This window comes from Chinchilla lanigera, unplaced genomic scaffold (assembly GCF_000276665.1).
Source record: "Chinchilla lanigera isolate Chin_1 unplaced genomic scaffold, ChiLan1.0 scaffold00044, whole genome shotgun sequence".
NCBI lineage: Eukaryota > Metazoa > Chordata > Mammalia > Rodentia > Chinchillidae > Chinchilla > Chinchilla lanigera.
The window spans coordinates 11,797,596-11,814,064 of record NW_004955445.1 but is presented as its reverse complement, the minus strand read 5'-3'; the positions used below and the strand labels follow the sequence as shown (position 1 = coordinate 11,814,064).

The 16,469-nt window shown below is 42.9% G+C and overlaps 1 protein-coding gene across 1 annotated transcript; it reads left to right on the top strand.

The window, feature by feature from the left end:
- Positions 1-1,556: 1,556 nt before the first annotated feature.
- LOC102004988 (boophilin-H2-like) lies at positions 1,557-13,128 on the top strand. Its single transcript, XM_005392424.2, has 4 exons — positions 1,557-1,796; positions 7,097-7,288; positions 11,173-11,364; positions 11,885-13,128. Exons 1-4 carry the CDS (start codon positions 1,559-1,561, stop codon positions 11,923-11,925), a joined length of 663 nt encoding a protein of 220 aa, XP_005392481.1. The 5' UTR covers positions 1,557-1,558; the 3' UTR covers positions 11,926-13,128.
- The last annotated feature ends 3,341 nt before the right edge of the window (positions 13,129-16,469 follow it).

The following is a 16,469-nucleotide window of genomic DNA, read 5'->3' as shown; positions in this document are numbered from 1 at the left end:
TTGGTCCAGTGGGCCCAGATAGGTGTCAGATATGAAGGTGGGTGACCAGAATATCCAGACCTATGCTCCCCTCCCTTTCTAAGAATTCTTTGATCTTTCCATGTACCCTTCTTATGTGACTCTTTTCTGTATTGGATCAGTATTAGCTAAGTGGCAATGTTTGTAATCCTATAGGTTGACTGTACTTTCACCCATGTTGTACCCAGTGTGATTTTGCTATATAGATTACCCCTGCCAAAAGGCCTCAGTGGCCACCCGTTTGGGATCCCTTCTGAAAATCCAAGAGCTATTTTTGTTCTCCTTATTTCTGATGAAACTTTCTTAACTTTCTCCTTTGATTTGCAACTTCATTCCTCAATGTTGTGAGACCATGAACTAGACACATTTGACATCTCGTGAGTCAGGAGTTACATTGTTCTTATATCAGTACCAAGATCTTATCTATTTAATATTGCTTTCTATACAAGGTGAGAGATACGGATCTAGTTTCTGTCTTCTACATATGGATATCCAGTTGTCCCAGCACCATTTGATAAAGAAGTAGTCTTTCCTCCAACATGTGTTTTTTTACTCCTTTGTCAAGAATCAGATGGTTATAGTTCCATGGGTTTATTTCTGCAATGTATTGTTTTTATTTTAAAAAATTATGGCTTTGTAGTATAATTTGAAACTGTGTTTTTGTTTTTTTGCTTTTGTCTGTTGAGACAGGGTCTCCCTATGTAGTTCAGGCTGATCTTCAACTCACTATGTATCCCAGGCTGTCCTGGTGCTTGTAGATATCCTCCTGCCTCACTGTCCTGAGAGCTGGGGTTATAGGCATGTACCACCATGCTCAGTTGAAACTATCTATTGTGATATCTCCAGCCTTCTTTTTTTTTTTTCCTCTCTGTCTTCTTCAGATTGTTTTGACTATACTGGTTTTGTTGTGTTTCCATATGAATTTTAGAACTGCTTATTCAACTTTGGTGATGAATGTCATTGGAATTTTTGATGAGGATTACACTGAATCTATAGATGACTTTTAGCAATATGGTCAGGATGAATCCTAATCCATGAACCTGGGAGCTCTTTCCGTCTGCTAGTGTCTTCTTCAGTTTCTTCACTCTTATAAATGTTCACTGCGGACATCTTTTATCTTCCTAACTAGGTTGATTCATAGCACTTTTTTTTCTTAAGCTACTGTGAATGGAATTGTTTTCCTGATTTGTTCCTCAGAAAATTTACTTTGGGCATATTCAAAAGTTGTTAATTTTTTGAAGTTGATTTTGTATGCTGCTGAGCCCTTTGTATAACTTATTTTGAAACAGGGTCTTACTAAGTTGCCCAGGCTGGCCTCAAAATGCCCTCCTCCTTCCTCAGCCACCTCTATGGCTGATTTTATAGGAGAAGATACTGCAGCTGTGAGGGCACTAGTTGGAAAGACCACAGTTTACCCCAGACTGGCCAAGTTAGAATCTGCATCTGAAGGAGATGCCAGGCAGCTCAGGCTGTTACAGTTAGGGAAGAACTATTGCTGAGTCAAGTGGCCCCAGGCTACAGAATCACAAAGCCTGGGGAGATGGGAAAGTTTGCAGTCCCTGAATCTGCTGTCAGCTCCTCCCCTTCCTCAATTCCCCCTCCCATCCTTTCCCACCTTCCTCTTGAATGTCATAAATTCTGCCAGTCCCCAGCTGTCAGGAAGCCTCCAGTCCTGGTCACCAAGATGCACAAGCTCTGCCTCTTTGCAGTTCTCCTTGTCCTCACGGCCACCAGCGTGGCCAGCACCCAAGGGGAGGAGACCAGCGCTGATTTCCAAGGTAACTCCTGACTCCCCTCTCCCTGATCAGTAGGAGAGGCTAAAGAAGGCAGGGTGAACTTTGGATGGAGGCAAGCCTCTCTCTCTCTCCTTCTCTCTCTCCCTCTCCCTCTCTTTCCCCCTCTGACACTCTCTCTCTCTCTGGGTCTTTTATTGGAAATTAGCAAGTTTTAACTCCAAGGACATTTCATGAGTAAAAGAGTTATTGTACCAAATGCTCATCAGATAGTTCTGCCAGATCCTGGGCCCCACCTTTGAAAATTTCTCTATTCTTGGTCTTCAGCTATCCAGGGCCCTGGCTAGCTTCCTAAACATGTGAAGTGTTGAGTTTTGGGTCAAAGGCCGGGCTCCAGGAGTCCCAACAGACCAGGGTGGGCCACCTGCCCCATAGCATCACTAAAGGAGGTGAACAGTGGTAAAGAGCAGGAAAGGAGCGTCAGTCCGCATGGCCAAGCTGGGAAGCACTGACATCGTCAAGGTCTGTCTTTTGGAGGCTGACAAATTTTGGGGGTTTAGGAAAAAGGTGAAGAACGGTAAATGTTTGTGTTTCGTGTAGCTGACAGGGGAGGTAAACCAGGTCAAATTTGGTCCTATTGATCTGTCTCAGTACTGGTTCCCTGAGGCTTGGGAGACTATCATTATTCTGGAGAACAATGTGATTATGGTGAGATATAGGCTCATGATGGGGGCAGAATTGTATCCTGTCATAGCACAATTGGTTTTATCGGGTTAAATAATCCTTAAATATTGTGGGTTGATCAGGCCCACAATCTCCCAAGTGAGTGGACAGCAAAGGCTTAAATAAATGAGATAATTGAAATGATTTTAGGGCTCCTGGAGAATTTAACTCTCTTACAGCTTTGGTATTCTCTGGGTTTAGACAAAGACTTCCCTGGGCAGCCTGTATTTATTTGGTTTTCAAACAAAGGAGAAGGATATTCAAGAAAATGCAGGAATCTAGCAGGACCTTGGGAGACTTTTCCCAAGTAGTCAATTATGTCAAACAGGAGAACTACCTTATCTTTGGGGTGGTACTTATTGTAGGAGTGTGGTGTCTGCACCCGCAGTCTCCTTGTAGTTAACTGTGTTTGGAGCCAAATATCCTCAGCTATGGCCTTATCTTGTCCTTTGAGGTATCACAGCTTCACAAACCAATACAGGTCTCAGGATGACCATTGACTCACAGAGGTTCACTTACTATGAATCCACTGCGTATTTTCAGACAAGGTGCCTAAGCTTCAGACAACTCACAAGTGAACACAGAAAGCCTATTGCTTAATAGTAAATCCTGCTCAGAGCCACCCTGTAGTGGTCTCCATCAGGTTTCCCTTGAGGAGTGACCTGAACAGTAAGTGGAGTGAGAGGTCTACTTTTTCTGGAACCTGAGGTGATTACAAATTGAGGACAAATTTGTAGGCTTCTAGGCATGGCTGCTGGAGATTTCAGTATGGATTTGTAAAAGCAAGCAGTTGAACATTCCTGAAAATTCTGAAAATTATTTTTGTTACTCTTATCTTGGTGTCCTTGGTCTTGATAGATCCTCCTTGACTGATTAGTATGCCTTCAGGCAGAGCTGAGCATGGACGTGATCCCATGTCTAAGGTGATAAGGGAGACATATAACAATGAAGGCAGACTTACTAAGCTTTATTTGCTTTTAGTTACTCATAAGGCATCTACACATCCAACCTTCCCATTCTTGATACAAAATTTAATATAAAAAATAAATATTTGGTCTATGTTGCCTGTCACCAGAGAGACATTTCTGAAACTCTAGGGATTTACTATCTTGTGTGTGCTTAGTTAGATGACTGAGCAGACTGGCCTCAGAGGGACACACTATCGTCAGAGAAATGACTCAGACAGCTGGAAGGCTAGAAGTTTCCTTCCTACTTTCTTGCTGTCCAGAGAATGGAGTGGGCAGCAGAAACTGAGTTCAATTAGCAAAGGCCAATGGTTGAATAATCATGCACTTGTAATGAAACCACAAGGGAACCTCTAATGGTGAATTGGAGCACTTGCAGATTGGTAAGCATACAGATACACAGAGCGAATAGCAAACCCAAACAGGAAACGGGCCATCCCCTGTTCTCTGTGCCCTGTACATTTATTTATGCAATTCTTGAGTCTAAATAGTAACACTAAGTGCCTTAATTTGTTAATTAATTAATTTTTGTAGTGCTGGTGCTTGAACCCAGAGTTTTGCACTAATATACATCTTTTAAACATTTTTTTATCTTGAAACACATTTTTTCTTAATGTCACAAGTTGCCTATTCTGGGCTCCAACTTGTGATCTTCCTGTCCATGCCTATCAAAATGCTAGAATCACAGGCATAGTCCACTACACTGGACTCTAAGTGCCTTTTTGAGTTCTGGAATTGTTCTAGAGAATTGGTAGTAGAATCCCAACATTTATATACCTAGTATACTAAAATTAGGAGTCACCCATGGAAACTGCAGCTGGTGTCTGATGAGACACCTGGCTCAGAGTCATTCATTTTTCTACCTCAGGTCAAATAGCCATTGAGTGCCACCCCTGAGAACTGAGAACATGTAGTCTTGAGGTTTCCATAATGGCTCTAGAGCAATACATGAAGCTGGGTGGCCAGGAATGGGAGCAAAGGGATTGGGGTCTGTGAGATAGCTGAGGATGAGGCTCTGGGATCCACACTCACAGACCTAACAGGTTTCATTGAAAAGTGAAATCTGCTGCTACAAAAAATGGGCAGCCACCTACCTAGCATGTATTTTTCTTTACCAAAATGGGATGTCACCAAACACATTACTATTAATTTATAATATACTGTAAATATTTTCCAGTGGGCATAAATATTATTGTAAAATATTATTAACTTACAAAATTGTATGATGTGAGTAATAAATATTTCCTCATTCGTGAATTACAAGAGAAACCTAGACTTTTTTATAAGGAGTAAAAAGATATGAAGATATATAAACAAGGTTTTAGGTGGGCATGTTGGCTCATGCGTCTAATCCTAGCACTCAGGTGCCTGAGGCAGGAGGATCTCCTTGAGTTTAAAGCCAAGTTTTGTTACATAGTGAGTTTAAGAACAACCGGAACTACATAGCGAGACCCTGTATCAGAGAACAAAAACAAGTAAAGGCTAAAACCTTTATTTGACAGATTCCCTGTCAAAATCCCATCATTTGCTGGACACGGTGGTGCATGCCTGTAGTCCCAACAATCCAGAGGCCAAGGCAGGAGAATCTCCTTGAGTCTGAAGGCAGCTTAGAATACATAGTGAGTCCAGGCCAATCTGAACTACATAGTGAAATCTTGTCTCAAAAGAAAAAGGAAAAGAAAAAAAAATCCATTATTCTATTGCCTACGAGGTAGCCAGTTTTAACAAAGAGCATGTTTTCCTCCATGACAGCACGATCAGTTAAAGGAATTTTCTTTAAATAATTACAACTGGCAAAGGTACAAAAAGTAAACAGAATGGCTTTTTTTTTGGGGGGGGAGGGGTTTGGTGAGGTTTATTTATTTATTTATTTATTTATTTATTTTAAAAATAAAAGGAGGAAAACATTAACAGACAGACAACCATTTACAAAAAAGCAAAAGAACAATACAAACAACACAGAGTTACAAACAAAGTGGTAGGAAATTAACAATGCTTGTTGTATTACATATTGATATCTTCAAAGTGGTTTCTCATGAAAACAAATAGAGACATGCAATATTGATCAATCAGGGACTCATTAACTGTTTCTTTCAGCAAAGAAATAGAAGACAGTGGAACAACTATGTTAACTATCCTGCATATACATACATACAAAATTTCTCCTTCTTTCCCTTCTCTTTTCCCACATCCAAGTTGCCCTTTACCCTTGAGTGTTTTCCTTTCATTTCACAATGTCTATCATACCGCCAAGTTTTTATTAACTCTTTCAGGTTTTACACTAGTGAGACAATGCGGTGCTTGCACATGCAGGTCTGATTTATTTCACCTATGAGTATGGTCTCTAGTTGTGACCATTTACCTATAAAAGCCTCGAGTTTATCTATGTTTATAGCTGAGTAATATTCCATTATATAAAATACCACAATTTTCTTATTCAATCCTCAGTGGATGGACATTTGGGTTGCTTCCACAGTTTAGCAATTACAAATTGTGCTGCCATGAACATAGGTGCACATACATCACTGTGATATGATGTTTTTAGATCTTCTGGGAAAATACCCAGCAGGGGAATAGCTGGATTGAATGGGACCTCTAGACCTAGTTTTCGGAGGAATCTCCAAACTGATTTCCACAGTGGTTTCACCAGTCTGCATTCCCACCAGTGGTTTCTATTTCTCCACAGCCTCGCCAGCATTTGTTATTGGTTGATTTCTTAATGCTAGCCATTCTTACTGGGGTAAGGTGGAATCTCAATATTGTTTTAATTTGCATTTCTCAAATGACTAATGATGTTGAACATTTTCTCATGTATTTATTTGCCATTTGTATTTCATTATTTGAGAAATGTGTATTCATCTCAGCTGCCCACTTTTGGATTGGTTCTTTGAATTTGGGGGGGCTGATATTTTTTAATTCTTTATGTGTTTTAGATAGAAGTCCTTTGTCAGAGGGACAGTCAGCTAAAATTTTTTCCAAGTTTGTGGGTTTTCTTTTTACTCTGCTGGTGATTTCTTTAGATGTGCAGAAACTTTTCAGTAGGATGAGATCCCAGTTGTTGATTCTTTGAAGTGTTTCGCATGCAGTTTTGTTTTGTTTTGTTTTGTTTTGGTTTGGTTTTTCTCTGGTACCGGGAACCGAACTCACGACTTTGCGCTTGCCAGGCAGGTGCTTTTGCTGCTGAGCTAAATCCCCAGCCCCGCAGTTTGTTTTTTGTTCATGAACTCTCTGCCTACCCCTACGTCTTCAAGGTTTTTACCTACTTTCTCCAGAATGGCATTGTAAACCTCCATGTCCCCATTATTCAGCTACAACAGTTGTTGACATGGACAGTACTAAATATGTATATCTTCCCCTTATTTTTCAATTTGTTTATATCCTGCAGTCCTGAAAGTCAGGTCTCAGGTATCATCCAATTAATTAAACCATAAATACTTCAGTGGGGTATGTAGCATTTTTTTACAATATCACTATATCATTGCACAGCTAACAAAACTAACAGTGTCCAGAAAGCAAGCTGTCAGGTAGAGGTTTGACACTTCCAGGTCCCTCCCAACTACTCACAATGCCCATTGTTCTTTCTATTGTTTGCTGTGTAGATTGTGCTGTGTGACCATCATCCTGGTTGACCACAGACTCTGTCTCTTGTCTCTGCAGCCCAGCCGCCTGCTTTTTGCCTGGAGCCGCCCTACACAGGTCCCTGCAAAGCTATGTTTATCAGATACTTTTTCAATGCCAGCTCTGGGTACTGTGAGAGCTTTGTCTATGGTGGCTGTGAAGGAAACCAGAATCGCTTCTGGGACCAGGAGGAGTGTGCCCAGACCTGCGGGCAGAAAATCACAGCCTTAGGTAAAGCTGGGGCTGATGAAAGGGAAGGTCAAGGGGAAGGAGTGGAGTGTAGGGTCCCCACCCGCCTCACGCCAGCACAGTGACTCAGAAGCTGAGGCTGTCTGGATTCCAGGGGATAAGTGGTAGGTGTCCTGTGAACCCACAGATTGAACATAAGCTCTTCTTGGAGCTTGATAGAGAAAGTCACTGTCACAAGTGCTCTTAACATGATCTGAGCCATGTCAGAGGGGACACAGAGGCAGCCACTCGGCACAGTGAACCTGAGATTCTCCTGAGCTTTCACCACTCAGGCTTGGTGAAGCTATGTCATTACTGTCAGTCCCCTGGCTGGGGAGAGGACCACAGTGGCTCATTTCTGGGATGGTCTAGGATCTATGATGATGTGCAGGGTCCAGGTCAAGGGTAGGATGAATGACAATCAGTAACTTCTTTTTCTTTTGCAAAGATGCTAACTCCTGTGCTGCCTCCACATGCTAAAGTCAGCCCCCCTCCAAAAAAAACCCCACTACAACCATTTTCCAATGGCGATAAATATTCCTCTAGAATAGTATTTATTCTGTTAAATTCATCCCCTTATCTGCTTCCTTCTCTTGCTGTCTATGCCAGCAGACCCTGCCCCTTTCTTCTCCCCAGCCTTTACTCGTATAAGAGCTGTTTAACCATACACTCATAAGCACCACAAGAACAAGAAATATATGTCTTTGTTTTTGTCATCACTTTGTCCCCAGCATGTTCTATAATTCCTGAATCAAAGGAGATAGTCCATGATTATTCGTGGAGTGAACAAACAGGACTTTGCACAGGACTGACTACAGAGCTCAGGTACTGAAGCCAGGACTCTAGGCCTCATCGTGATTAGCATTTCATCCTTGCTCCTTCACCCATGCTTCCACGTGGGGTGTAGAGGTGGGGTTTCTGGCATCCCATTATGAGTATCAGTCATATGGAGCAGTGGGAGGAAGGATGCTTTCACAAAGCATGCAGCTCTTGTGACAGTGTACATTTATTCTGTCTTTCTCTGCGCATTCATGCTTACGTACATTTATTTCCTTCCTCCCTTTTTGGTTCCTTGCTTGTTTTCTCTCTCTCTCTCTCTCTCTCTCTCTCTCTCTCTCTCTCTCTCTCTCTCTCTGTGTGTGTGTGTGTGTGTGTGTGTGTGTGTGTGTGTGTGTCCCTCTGTCTTCCTGCTTTCCCTCTTTTTGTGTGTGTCTTTTCTGTTTTGGGGATTTTCCTTTGGGTCTAAAGCTAGAGTATGCTAAGCAAGTGCTCTACCAGTGAGCTGCTTCCTCACCCAAGACATTCAAACTAACTAGACTAGATTCTGTTGTTTGTAACTGCCAACTTTATTTGGCACCATCTTCAGATATCATAGTGTTTTCTATTGCCCTGCAGGGCTGTGAACTTTCCTTTACCTTCCTGCAGACTGACTCATACCAGTTACAGGAAGTAAAACATGATTGTGGCATCTGCCTCTTGATGCCAAGTAGCACAAAACCTGGGAGACCCTGTTACAACTGAATGGGCCAATAATAGCCCAGGTTCCTTGTGTACAATGAAGAAAGTATTACCAAGCTTACACCCTATAGTAAGTAGTAAGCAGCTGTATTCATAAAGATCACAGGATGTTATGCTCAGGGCTAGTCTGTGCTAACAAATGTATGACACAGACTAGCTAAATGCTAAACACTTATACTAAATGTGTGACACAGATCAAGAAATGTGCCAGAGCAACTGAAAGCACTACACGTAGGTCAAAAATAGCAACAGCAACAGAAGAATGGAGATGATAATTTAGACTTTCCAAATTTAAAGCCCATGCACATCTGCTTTAGGTGCCTGTGTCTTTGAGATCAAGGACAGAATCACTTAGTGTCTCATGGGAGCTGTGCTAAAAAGGTATATGGGTCTGCTACTAATTAGAGAATAGGTACCACTGCCTCACTGATTATTGTACAAGGCAGTATTCTCCTTAGGGCTTAACTATTGGTAAAATAGGTGTATTTCATGGAGACTGGCATGGCATCAGTAACCCTGTCATCAAAAACTTATTAATAATATGCTTTAGCTGCAGTCTAGCTTCTTTCTTCTGCTTCCTGTGAGGATATAGATTAAGGTCTAGTAGCTGAATAACTATTGGAGTGGCTATCACAGCACTCTCTGTGGTACCACCCTACCATGCTTAAGGATTATCCCCGGGCAGAGACATTGGGCCCCAGGGAGTCAGATTGGCTGGGTCCCTAGCAATTAGGACATGGGTTGCCAACAGTTTGAGTATCAGAGTGGCCCGGAATAGGAAGAGTATATCTCTTCCAATTGCTTAGTATTGGGTGCTCCAGTATCACCATAAAGGCAGCTTGAAAAGCAAATCTTCCAAATGGCAGTTCAGAGTGGGAGTAAAGTTGTCTGGTCAGCTCTCTCAAAACCCACAACAGCTTTCAAATAGTCTGAAAATGCATGTGAATAAGAAACTAAAATAAAATAAGTCCCTCCAGCATTGCAGAGAAGTACAATTGCTCTGCCCACTACATCTAGAGGTACAGAGGCTCCTCTTAGTTGTGGTATTCTTGTGTGGGAGCCTTGCAGGCTGCCTCAGGCACCATCGCCACTTGGTGCCCAGGCCTTCTCTGGCCACCATGGTGAAGGAGGAACTCATCCCTCCCTGAGAATGAGGGCAGTCCCTCTTCCAATGCCGGTGGCTTTCTCCCCATGTTCTGAGAGACCCAACAAGGGCTAGGTGGTTTATGAGGGTGGAATCGCCAAGTGTGCACACAGCAGTAAGCAGCTACATTTACTGAAGATCACAGGAAGTTGTGCTCACGGCAAGCCTGTGCTACCTAAGGTATAACACAGACCAAGAAAGGTTCCTGGGTGAGTGGAAAACCCTTCATACAGCTCACAGATTGCAATGCCAACAGACAAAAAGGGGGCTGATAATTCAGGTTTTCAGATTTTAAAGTCTAGACACCTCTGCTTTAGCTGCCTCCCACTGAATCCCTAGGGGCCACTGACAGGAGTGATTGACAGGGTGCTGAGTCACCTTGGACCCTCGTAGCATGCATGCTTTCTCAGAATTCACGCTGATACTAATTATATTTGTGAGTGCATATTTATAAGCCTATAATGAGGTGGAAGTAGGGTAAAGGTGACCAGAATGTCAGGCAGGAAGATCCAGTGGGCATGTGCTCTTGGCTAGGGCGTGGGAGAGCTCCTAAGCTTTTGCTATTTCATTTTCTACCTCTGTTAGGATGATGGAAGCAGTAATACTTTTGAATTAATAGAGGGAACAGAGTGACTTTTCGGCTTCATTGTTTCTAACTTTACCAAAGATATATAAAGAAAAATTTCAGATTCCCTGTCAAAATTCCATGATTTTGTTGGCTACAAGGGAGCCAATATTAACAAACTGCATGCTTTCCTCCCCGTAGTCCTCATTGGCAGCATAATCAGTTAAAAGAATTTTCTTAAGTAATTGAAACTTGCAAAGGTGCAAAAAGTAAAGAAAATGACATGATAAATCTTCATGATCCCCTTATTCAGCTGTAACTGTTGACATGGAGAACACTGCAAGTATGCATCTTTCATCTATTTTTTTCAATTTGCTTTTATCCTGCGGTTCTGAAAGTCAGAGCTCTCAGGCATCATCCAATTAACTAAAGCATGAATACTTCAGTGGGGGATGTAGCTTTTTTTTTACAATATCACTATATCATTGCACAGCTAACAAAACCAACAATGTCCAGAAAGCAAGCTATCAGGTAGAGGTTTGACACTTCCAGCTCCCTCCCAATTATTCACTGGACCCATGGCTCTTTCTGTTGTTTTCTGTGTAACTGTGCTGTGTGACCATCATCCTGGTTGACCGCAGACTCTCTGCCTCTCTGCAGCCCAGCCGCCTGCTTTCTGCCTGGAGCCGCCCTACACAGGTCCCTGCAAAGCTATGTTTATCAGATACTTCTTCAATGCCAGCTCTGGGTTCTGTGAGACCTTTGTCTATGGTGGCTGTGGAGGAAACCAGAACCGCTTCTGGGACCAGGAAGAGTGTGTCCAGACCTGCGGGCAGAAAATCACATCCTTAGGTAAAGCTGAAAGAGAAGGTCTAGGGGAAGGAGTGGAGTGTAGGGGCCCACACACTTCACACCAGCACAGTGACTCAGAAGCTGAGGCTGTCTGGATTCCAGGGGATAAGTGGTAGGTGTTCTGTGAACCCACAGATTGAGCATAAGCTCTTCTTGGAGCTTGATAGAGAAAGTCACTGTCACAAGTGCTCTTAACATGATCTGAGCCACGTCAGAGGGGAACACAGAGGCAGCCACTCAGCACAGTGAACCTGAGATTCTCCTGAGCTTTCACCACTCAGGCTTGGTGAAGCTACTTCATTACTGTCAGTCCCCTGGCTGCGGAGAGGACCACAGTGGCTCATTTCTGGGATGGTCTAGGACAGTACTGGCACATGTATGGCATATGTGTCACAGTGAGTGGTTTGAATCACTGAAAGCTCTAAAAGGTTTTCCATCCCTGGGAGTAAGATCTTTGGTGATGTGCAAGGTCCAGGTGAAGGAGAGGATCAATGAAAATCAAGGTTTATTTCTTTTGCAGATATACTGACACCTGTGCGACGTGGACATGCTAAAGTCTGACCCACATCCCAAAAAACCCACATAACCCTTTTCCAATGGCAATAAATATTCTTCCATGTAGAGTAGTTATTCTGCTAAGTTCATCCCTTTCCTAGCAGACCCTGCCTCCTTCTCCCCAGGCTTTACTTATTTCAGGACTGTTTAAACATACACTCTTAAGCACCACAAGATCAAGACAAACATGTCTTTGTTTCTTCGTCACATTGTCCCCATCATGTTGCACTGTTCCTGACACCAAGGAGATCGTCAATACACATCTGTGAAACAAATGAATGAATGAATGAATCTCATCTGCACAGGACTGACTACAGAGCTCGGGTACTGAAGCCAGGACTCTAGGTCTAGTCACCTCCTGCACTTCATCCTTGCCTTCATCCTTCACCCATCCGTCCATGTGGGGTGTAGAAGTGGGGTTTCTGGCATCCAGTTCTCCATATCAATCATATGGAGCAGGGAGTGACAAGGATGCTTTCACAAAAGGCCTCCTGCAGCTCCTGGGATGTTGTCCATCTCTCCTGTTTTTTCTTTGGCTTTATGTTTAGGTACATTTATTTCCTCTCTTGCTTTTTGGTTTCTTGCTTTCTCTCTCTGTCTGTCTGTCTCTCTCTCTCTCTTCACCCCCTTGTGTTTTCTGTGTTGGGAGTGTACTTCAGGTATAGAGCTAGAGCACACTAAATATAACATATGTAACATGGGGGGCACCAGCAGAGACCACCAGGTTTGTGTAAAGTCAACATGACATGGAATTTACTGTACCTGGGTGCAGAAAGGCAGAGAGCACGATAGGACCATCTGCCCCAAACAAAGAGAGGTGTGTCCCTTTCATAGGGATAGAAAGAAGGCAGGGGACAATAAGCAGGAAGATCCCAGTAAACACCTGTGGTCAAAGTTGTCTGGCGGTGTTGCACCTCAGCGGGCAAAGTCCTTGAAGTGTCCATTGTAAATTTTTGGGTATCCCCAGATGTCCCCAGGACCTGCAAAATTCCTTTTCCTATCATATCTCCTCCATGACATCCTGTGCTTGCAGATGACAACTTCCGTCAGCAGCTGAGTTCCCTGCAGAGAGTAGTGCTTCTGCTGACAAGCAGGTTGAGGGGTGGGAAAGTCAGGTCTGATTCATTCCTTACACAAAACCAATGCTCTACCAATGGGCTACTTCCTCACCCAAGAAATTCATGTTGTTATTAAAGTAACCAAACTGGAGTCTGTTGTTTGCAACTACAAACTTTATTTCTCAGTATCCTCAGATATGGTGGTATTGCCCATTGTCCTGCAGGGCTGTGAACTTTCCTTTTTCTTCCTGCAGTCTGAACCATACAAATGACAGGAAGTAAATCCATGACTGTGGCATCTACCTCTTGATCCCTGTCCCAAAATTCGCAAAACCTGGATGACCCTATTCCTGTTGAACGGTCTAACAACAGTTCAAGTTCTTGTGTACAGTGAGGGAAGAATTGCCCATTGTGCACCTTGTAGCAAGTAGTAAGCAGCTGTTTCTTGAAGATGACGGTATGTTTGTGCTCAGGGCTAGTCCATACCAATGAAAGTTTAGCACAGATTGTGCAAGGTGCTGGGGTGACCAAGAAGCCCTGTGCACAAGTCAAAAGTAGCAACACAATAGAAAAAGGGGGCCAGTGACTCAGGGTTTAGAATTTAAAGGCCAGACCCCTCTACTTCAGGTGCCTCTCACCTAATCGCTAGGTGTGATTGACAGACCCAATCAACAGTGTGCTGAGTCACCTTGTGACCGTTAACACACATGCTCATCCCAGAGTGCACTGATCTTAATAATATTATGCAATGTAGTACATATTTATGAGGCTGTAATGAGATGCAAGCAGAGAAAGTTGACTGCAATGTCAGGCTGGGAGATCCAATGTGCATATGCCCTTGACTAGGGCATGGGAAATCTAAGCTTCTGTTATTTTATTTTCTACCTCTCTTAAGACAATGAACGTAGGAATAACTTAGGGTGCTGTTTTATATTAAACGGAGGGAAGGGCATTACTTCTCAGCTCATTGTTTCTAACTGTGCTATTCTTCCCTGAGATTCCTGGTTCCAGAAAATCTTTGAAGGGTAGCCAGGCGCGGTGGCACATGACAGAGGCCTTCCAGTGCCAGTTCCTTGACAAAGTCAGGACTGGCAGTGGGTATCTGCAAAGCAGGGACCACATAGGATGGGTGTGCGACCTCTCTACTCTCTATTAATTGTAGCTTTCCAGATATTTACTGCCCTATTGATAAAAGATGGTTGGGGACCTAAAGGATCAGAACTGAAAGTAGTTAAGGAATCAGAGCCCAGGATAAAAGGCACATTTTCAGGGCTGAAAGAGGAAGTAAAAGCCAGCACAGAGATTTGCGTCAGTCCCCTACCTCCTGTGTGGCAATATTCACCCACCGGAATGGGAGGGGAGCGCTGCACAAACCTCAGTGTGTGGGAAAACATTGGGTGAATGCCATGTGTGCTGAACTGGCTCTGGAAGGAGATATTGTAAATGTGTGTCCTGTTGTCCAGTAGACAAGTGAACAATTCTTTAAAAAATTATACCTAATCAAGAACACCTAGTGATTGATCTTTTTGCTTCCTTTTATGTGCTTTAGAGAAGTTGATTTCCTGCTAGGGTTGCCGCCAGATGGTTGGTCAACCGTGTCTGAATCTATAACTAAATTGAAACTACATTGTATCTAAGTGAAAACTGTTTAATTTGCCAAGTTTCAGATGTATTTGCAAAAGTATATAGTAAAGCAAAAAACATTTCTGTGTCAGAGGAGTCTTGTTCCCCCGTCCCACCAGAAGGACCTCTGGTGTCTGCATTGTTTGTCTCTTTGCCCATGTCATTTCCTCCTAAAGGAGTCTCCTGGACCTGCTGAGGCCGGACTGCAGCGGGCACACACCTGTAATCCCAGCACTTGTGAGGCTGAGGCAGGAGGATCACTGCAAATTCAAGACCAGCCTGAGTTACAGAGTGAGCTCAAGGGTAGGCTGAACTGAATTGCTGGACCCTATCTCAAAAAGACAAAAAATAAAAACTTTGAGGGGTGTTGTGGGAACCACTTGGATTGTTTCAATACTCAGGGCCATCTAAGGACACCTCAGGATGTGACCCTGATTGTCTAGTGCAAGCACACAGTGAGATACAGTTACATAACCATGACAACACAGGTAAACTTGCATGTGCTGGTTACAGCATTATATAAGAATGTAAATATGACTTAACAACCTGTATAAGAATCATACAATAAAGATGCAGGTGGGTCTCTTGTGCTTTTGCTCTGTGGTCTCTGCTTTGCTCCATCCCGCCTGTTGTTATTTCTGATGTCTTGCACACATTCATTCTTTAACCTTGGGACCTCACCTATGAAAATGTGCCTTGGGCCCCCAAGTGGCCTGACAGGTGTTGAAGGAGGAAGTTCTGTATTTTGCAGCTGTTTCTGGCTGAATAGGCGTATTGGTGCTTCCTAATGGAGATCAAGGAACTCCTGCCCTGACTAATCTATGGGTTCTGGGGAGTTAAGGTCTTCTGTGAAAGTTTCTTATGAACCATGTATGTAGAAGCAGGTTCTGATCTTGAGTTACGGTCATCCCCAGTAGTCTGACAGCTGTCAAACAAGAACAAACAAATTTGACTAAAAGGTTAAGTATGTAAGAGCTAAATAAAAGGTTATGAGAAACATTAATAAAGGTCATGTCCAGGACAGCAATCAAGACCTCCAGTTCTAGCTATTTGGCCGGGTCACCCATGACTCAAATTGTTCTTCATGGATTTTGGAAGCATGGTCAGTCAGTTTTTGTGCCATGCCTCTTACTATTTTAGAACTATCGATACAGGAGCTGTATTCTTCTTTTAGGCACAAACGTAGCCCCTTGTTTTGTTATAGACAGCTAAGTTAGGTAGAAATATACAGGCTGTTATACAAGGATAGGTCCTCAATGGAGTCAGTGTAGAAGATGACAACACATTACAACTGTGGCCGGAGCTGCCTCTGTCAAAGGCTAGGCCTCAAAATAAAGATGGAATGACCAGGCCTACATTTTTCACCAAAGTATAAGCCGTAAGTTGATGATTATTCTATAATTGGTGTCACCTGGCCCAATAAAGTCCAGATAGACGTCAGTCAGTCACATGGGAGACCAGGACCTTCTGATTCATCCTTTCCTAAAAATGTCCATGTTCTTTCCATGTACACTTGCTACATGACCTGCATTCTATTGATCAATATTACCTAAGCAGCTATATTGTAATCTTATTGGTTGATCATAGTTTTGACCCATGTTGTACTCACATTGTGATTTTTGTTCCTACCTGGTGATTTTGATCTATAAAATTGCTTTGAGAAGTGGGTTTGTTGGCAACCCAGTTTTGGGTTCCCTCCTGTCTCTTATGAGCTTTCTCAATGAATTTTTCCAACTCCTCACCTCAATTGTTCCTTAGAATTCATTCTTCAGTTTTGGGGAACCCAAACTCAGTGTATCTACCTTCCCGCAAATTAGGAATTACCCATTTATTTCCCCTCTATCATTTGGAGGTCCCACTGAGATAACT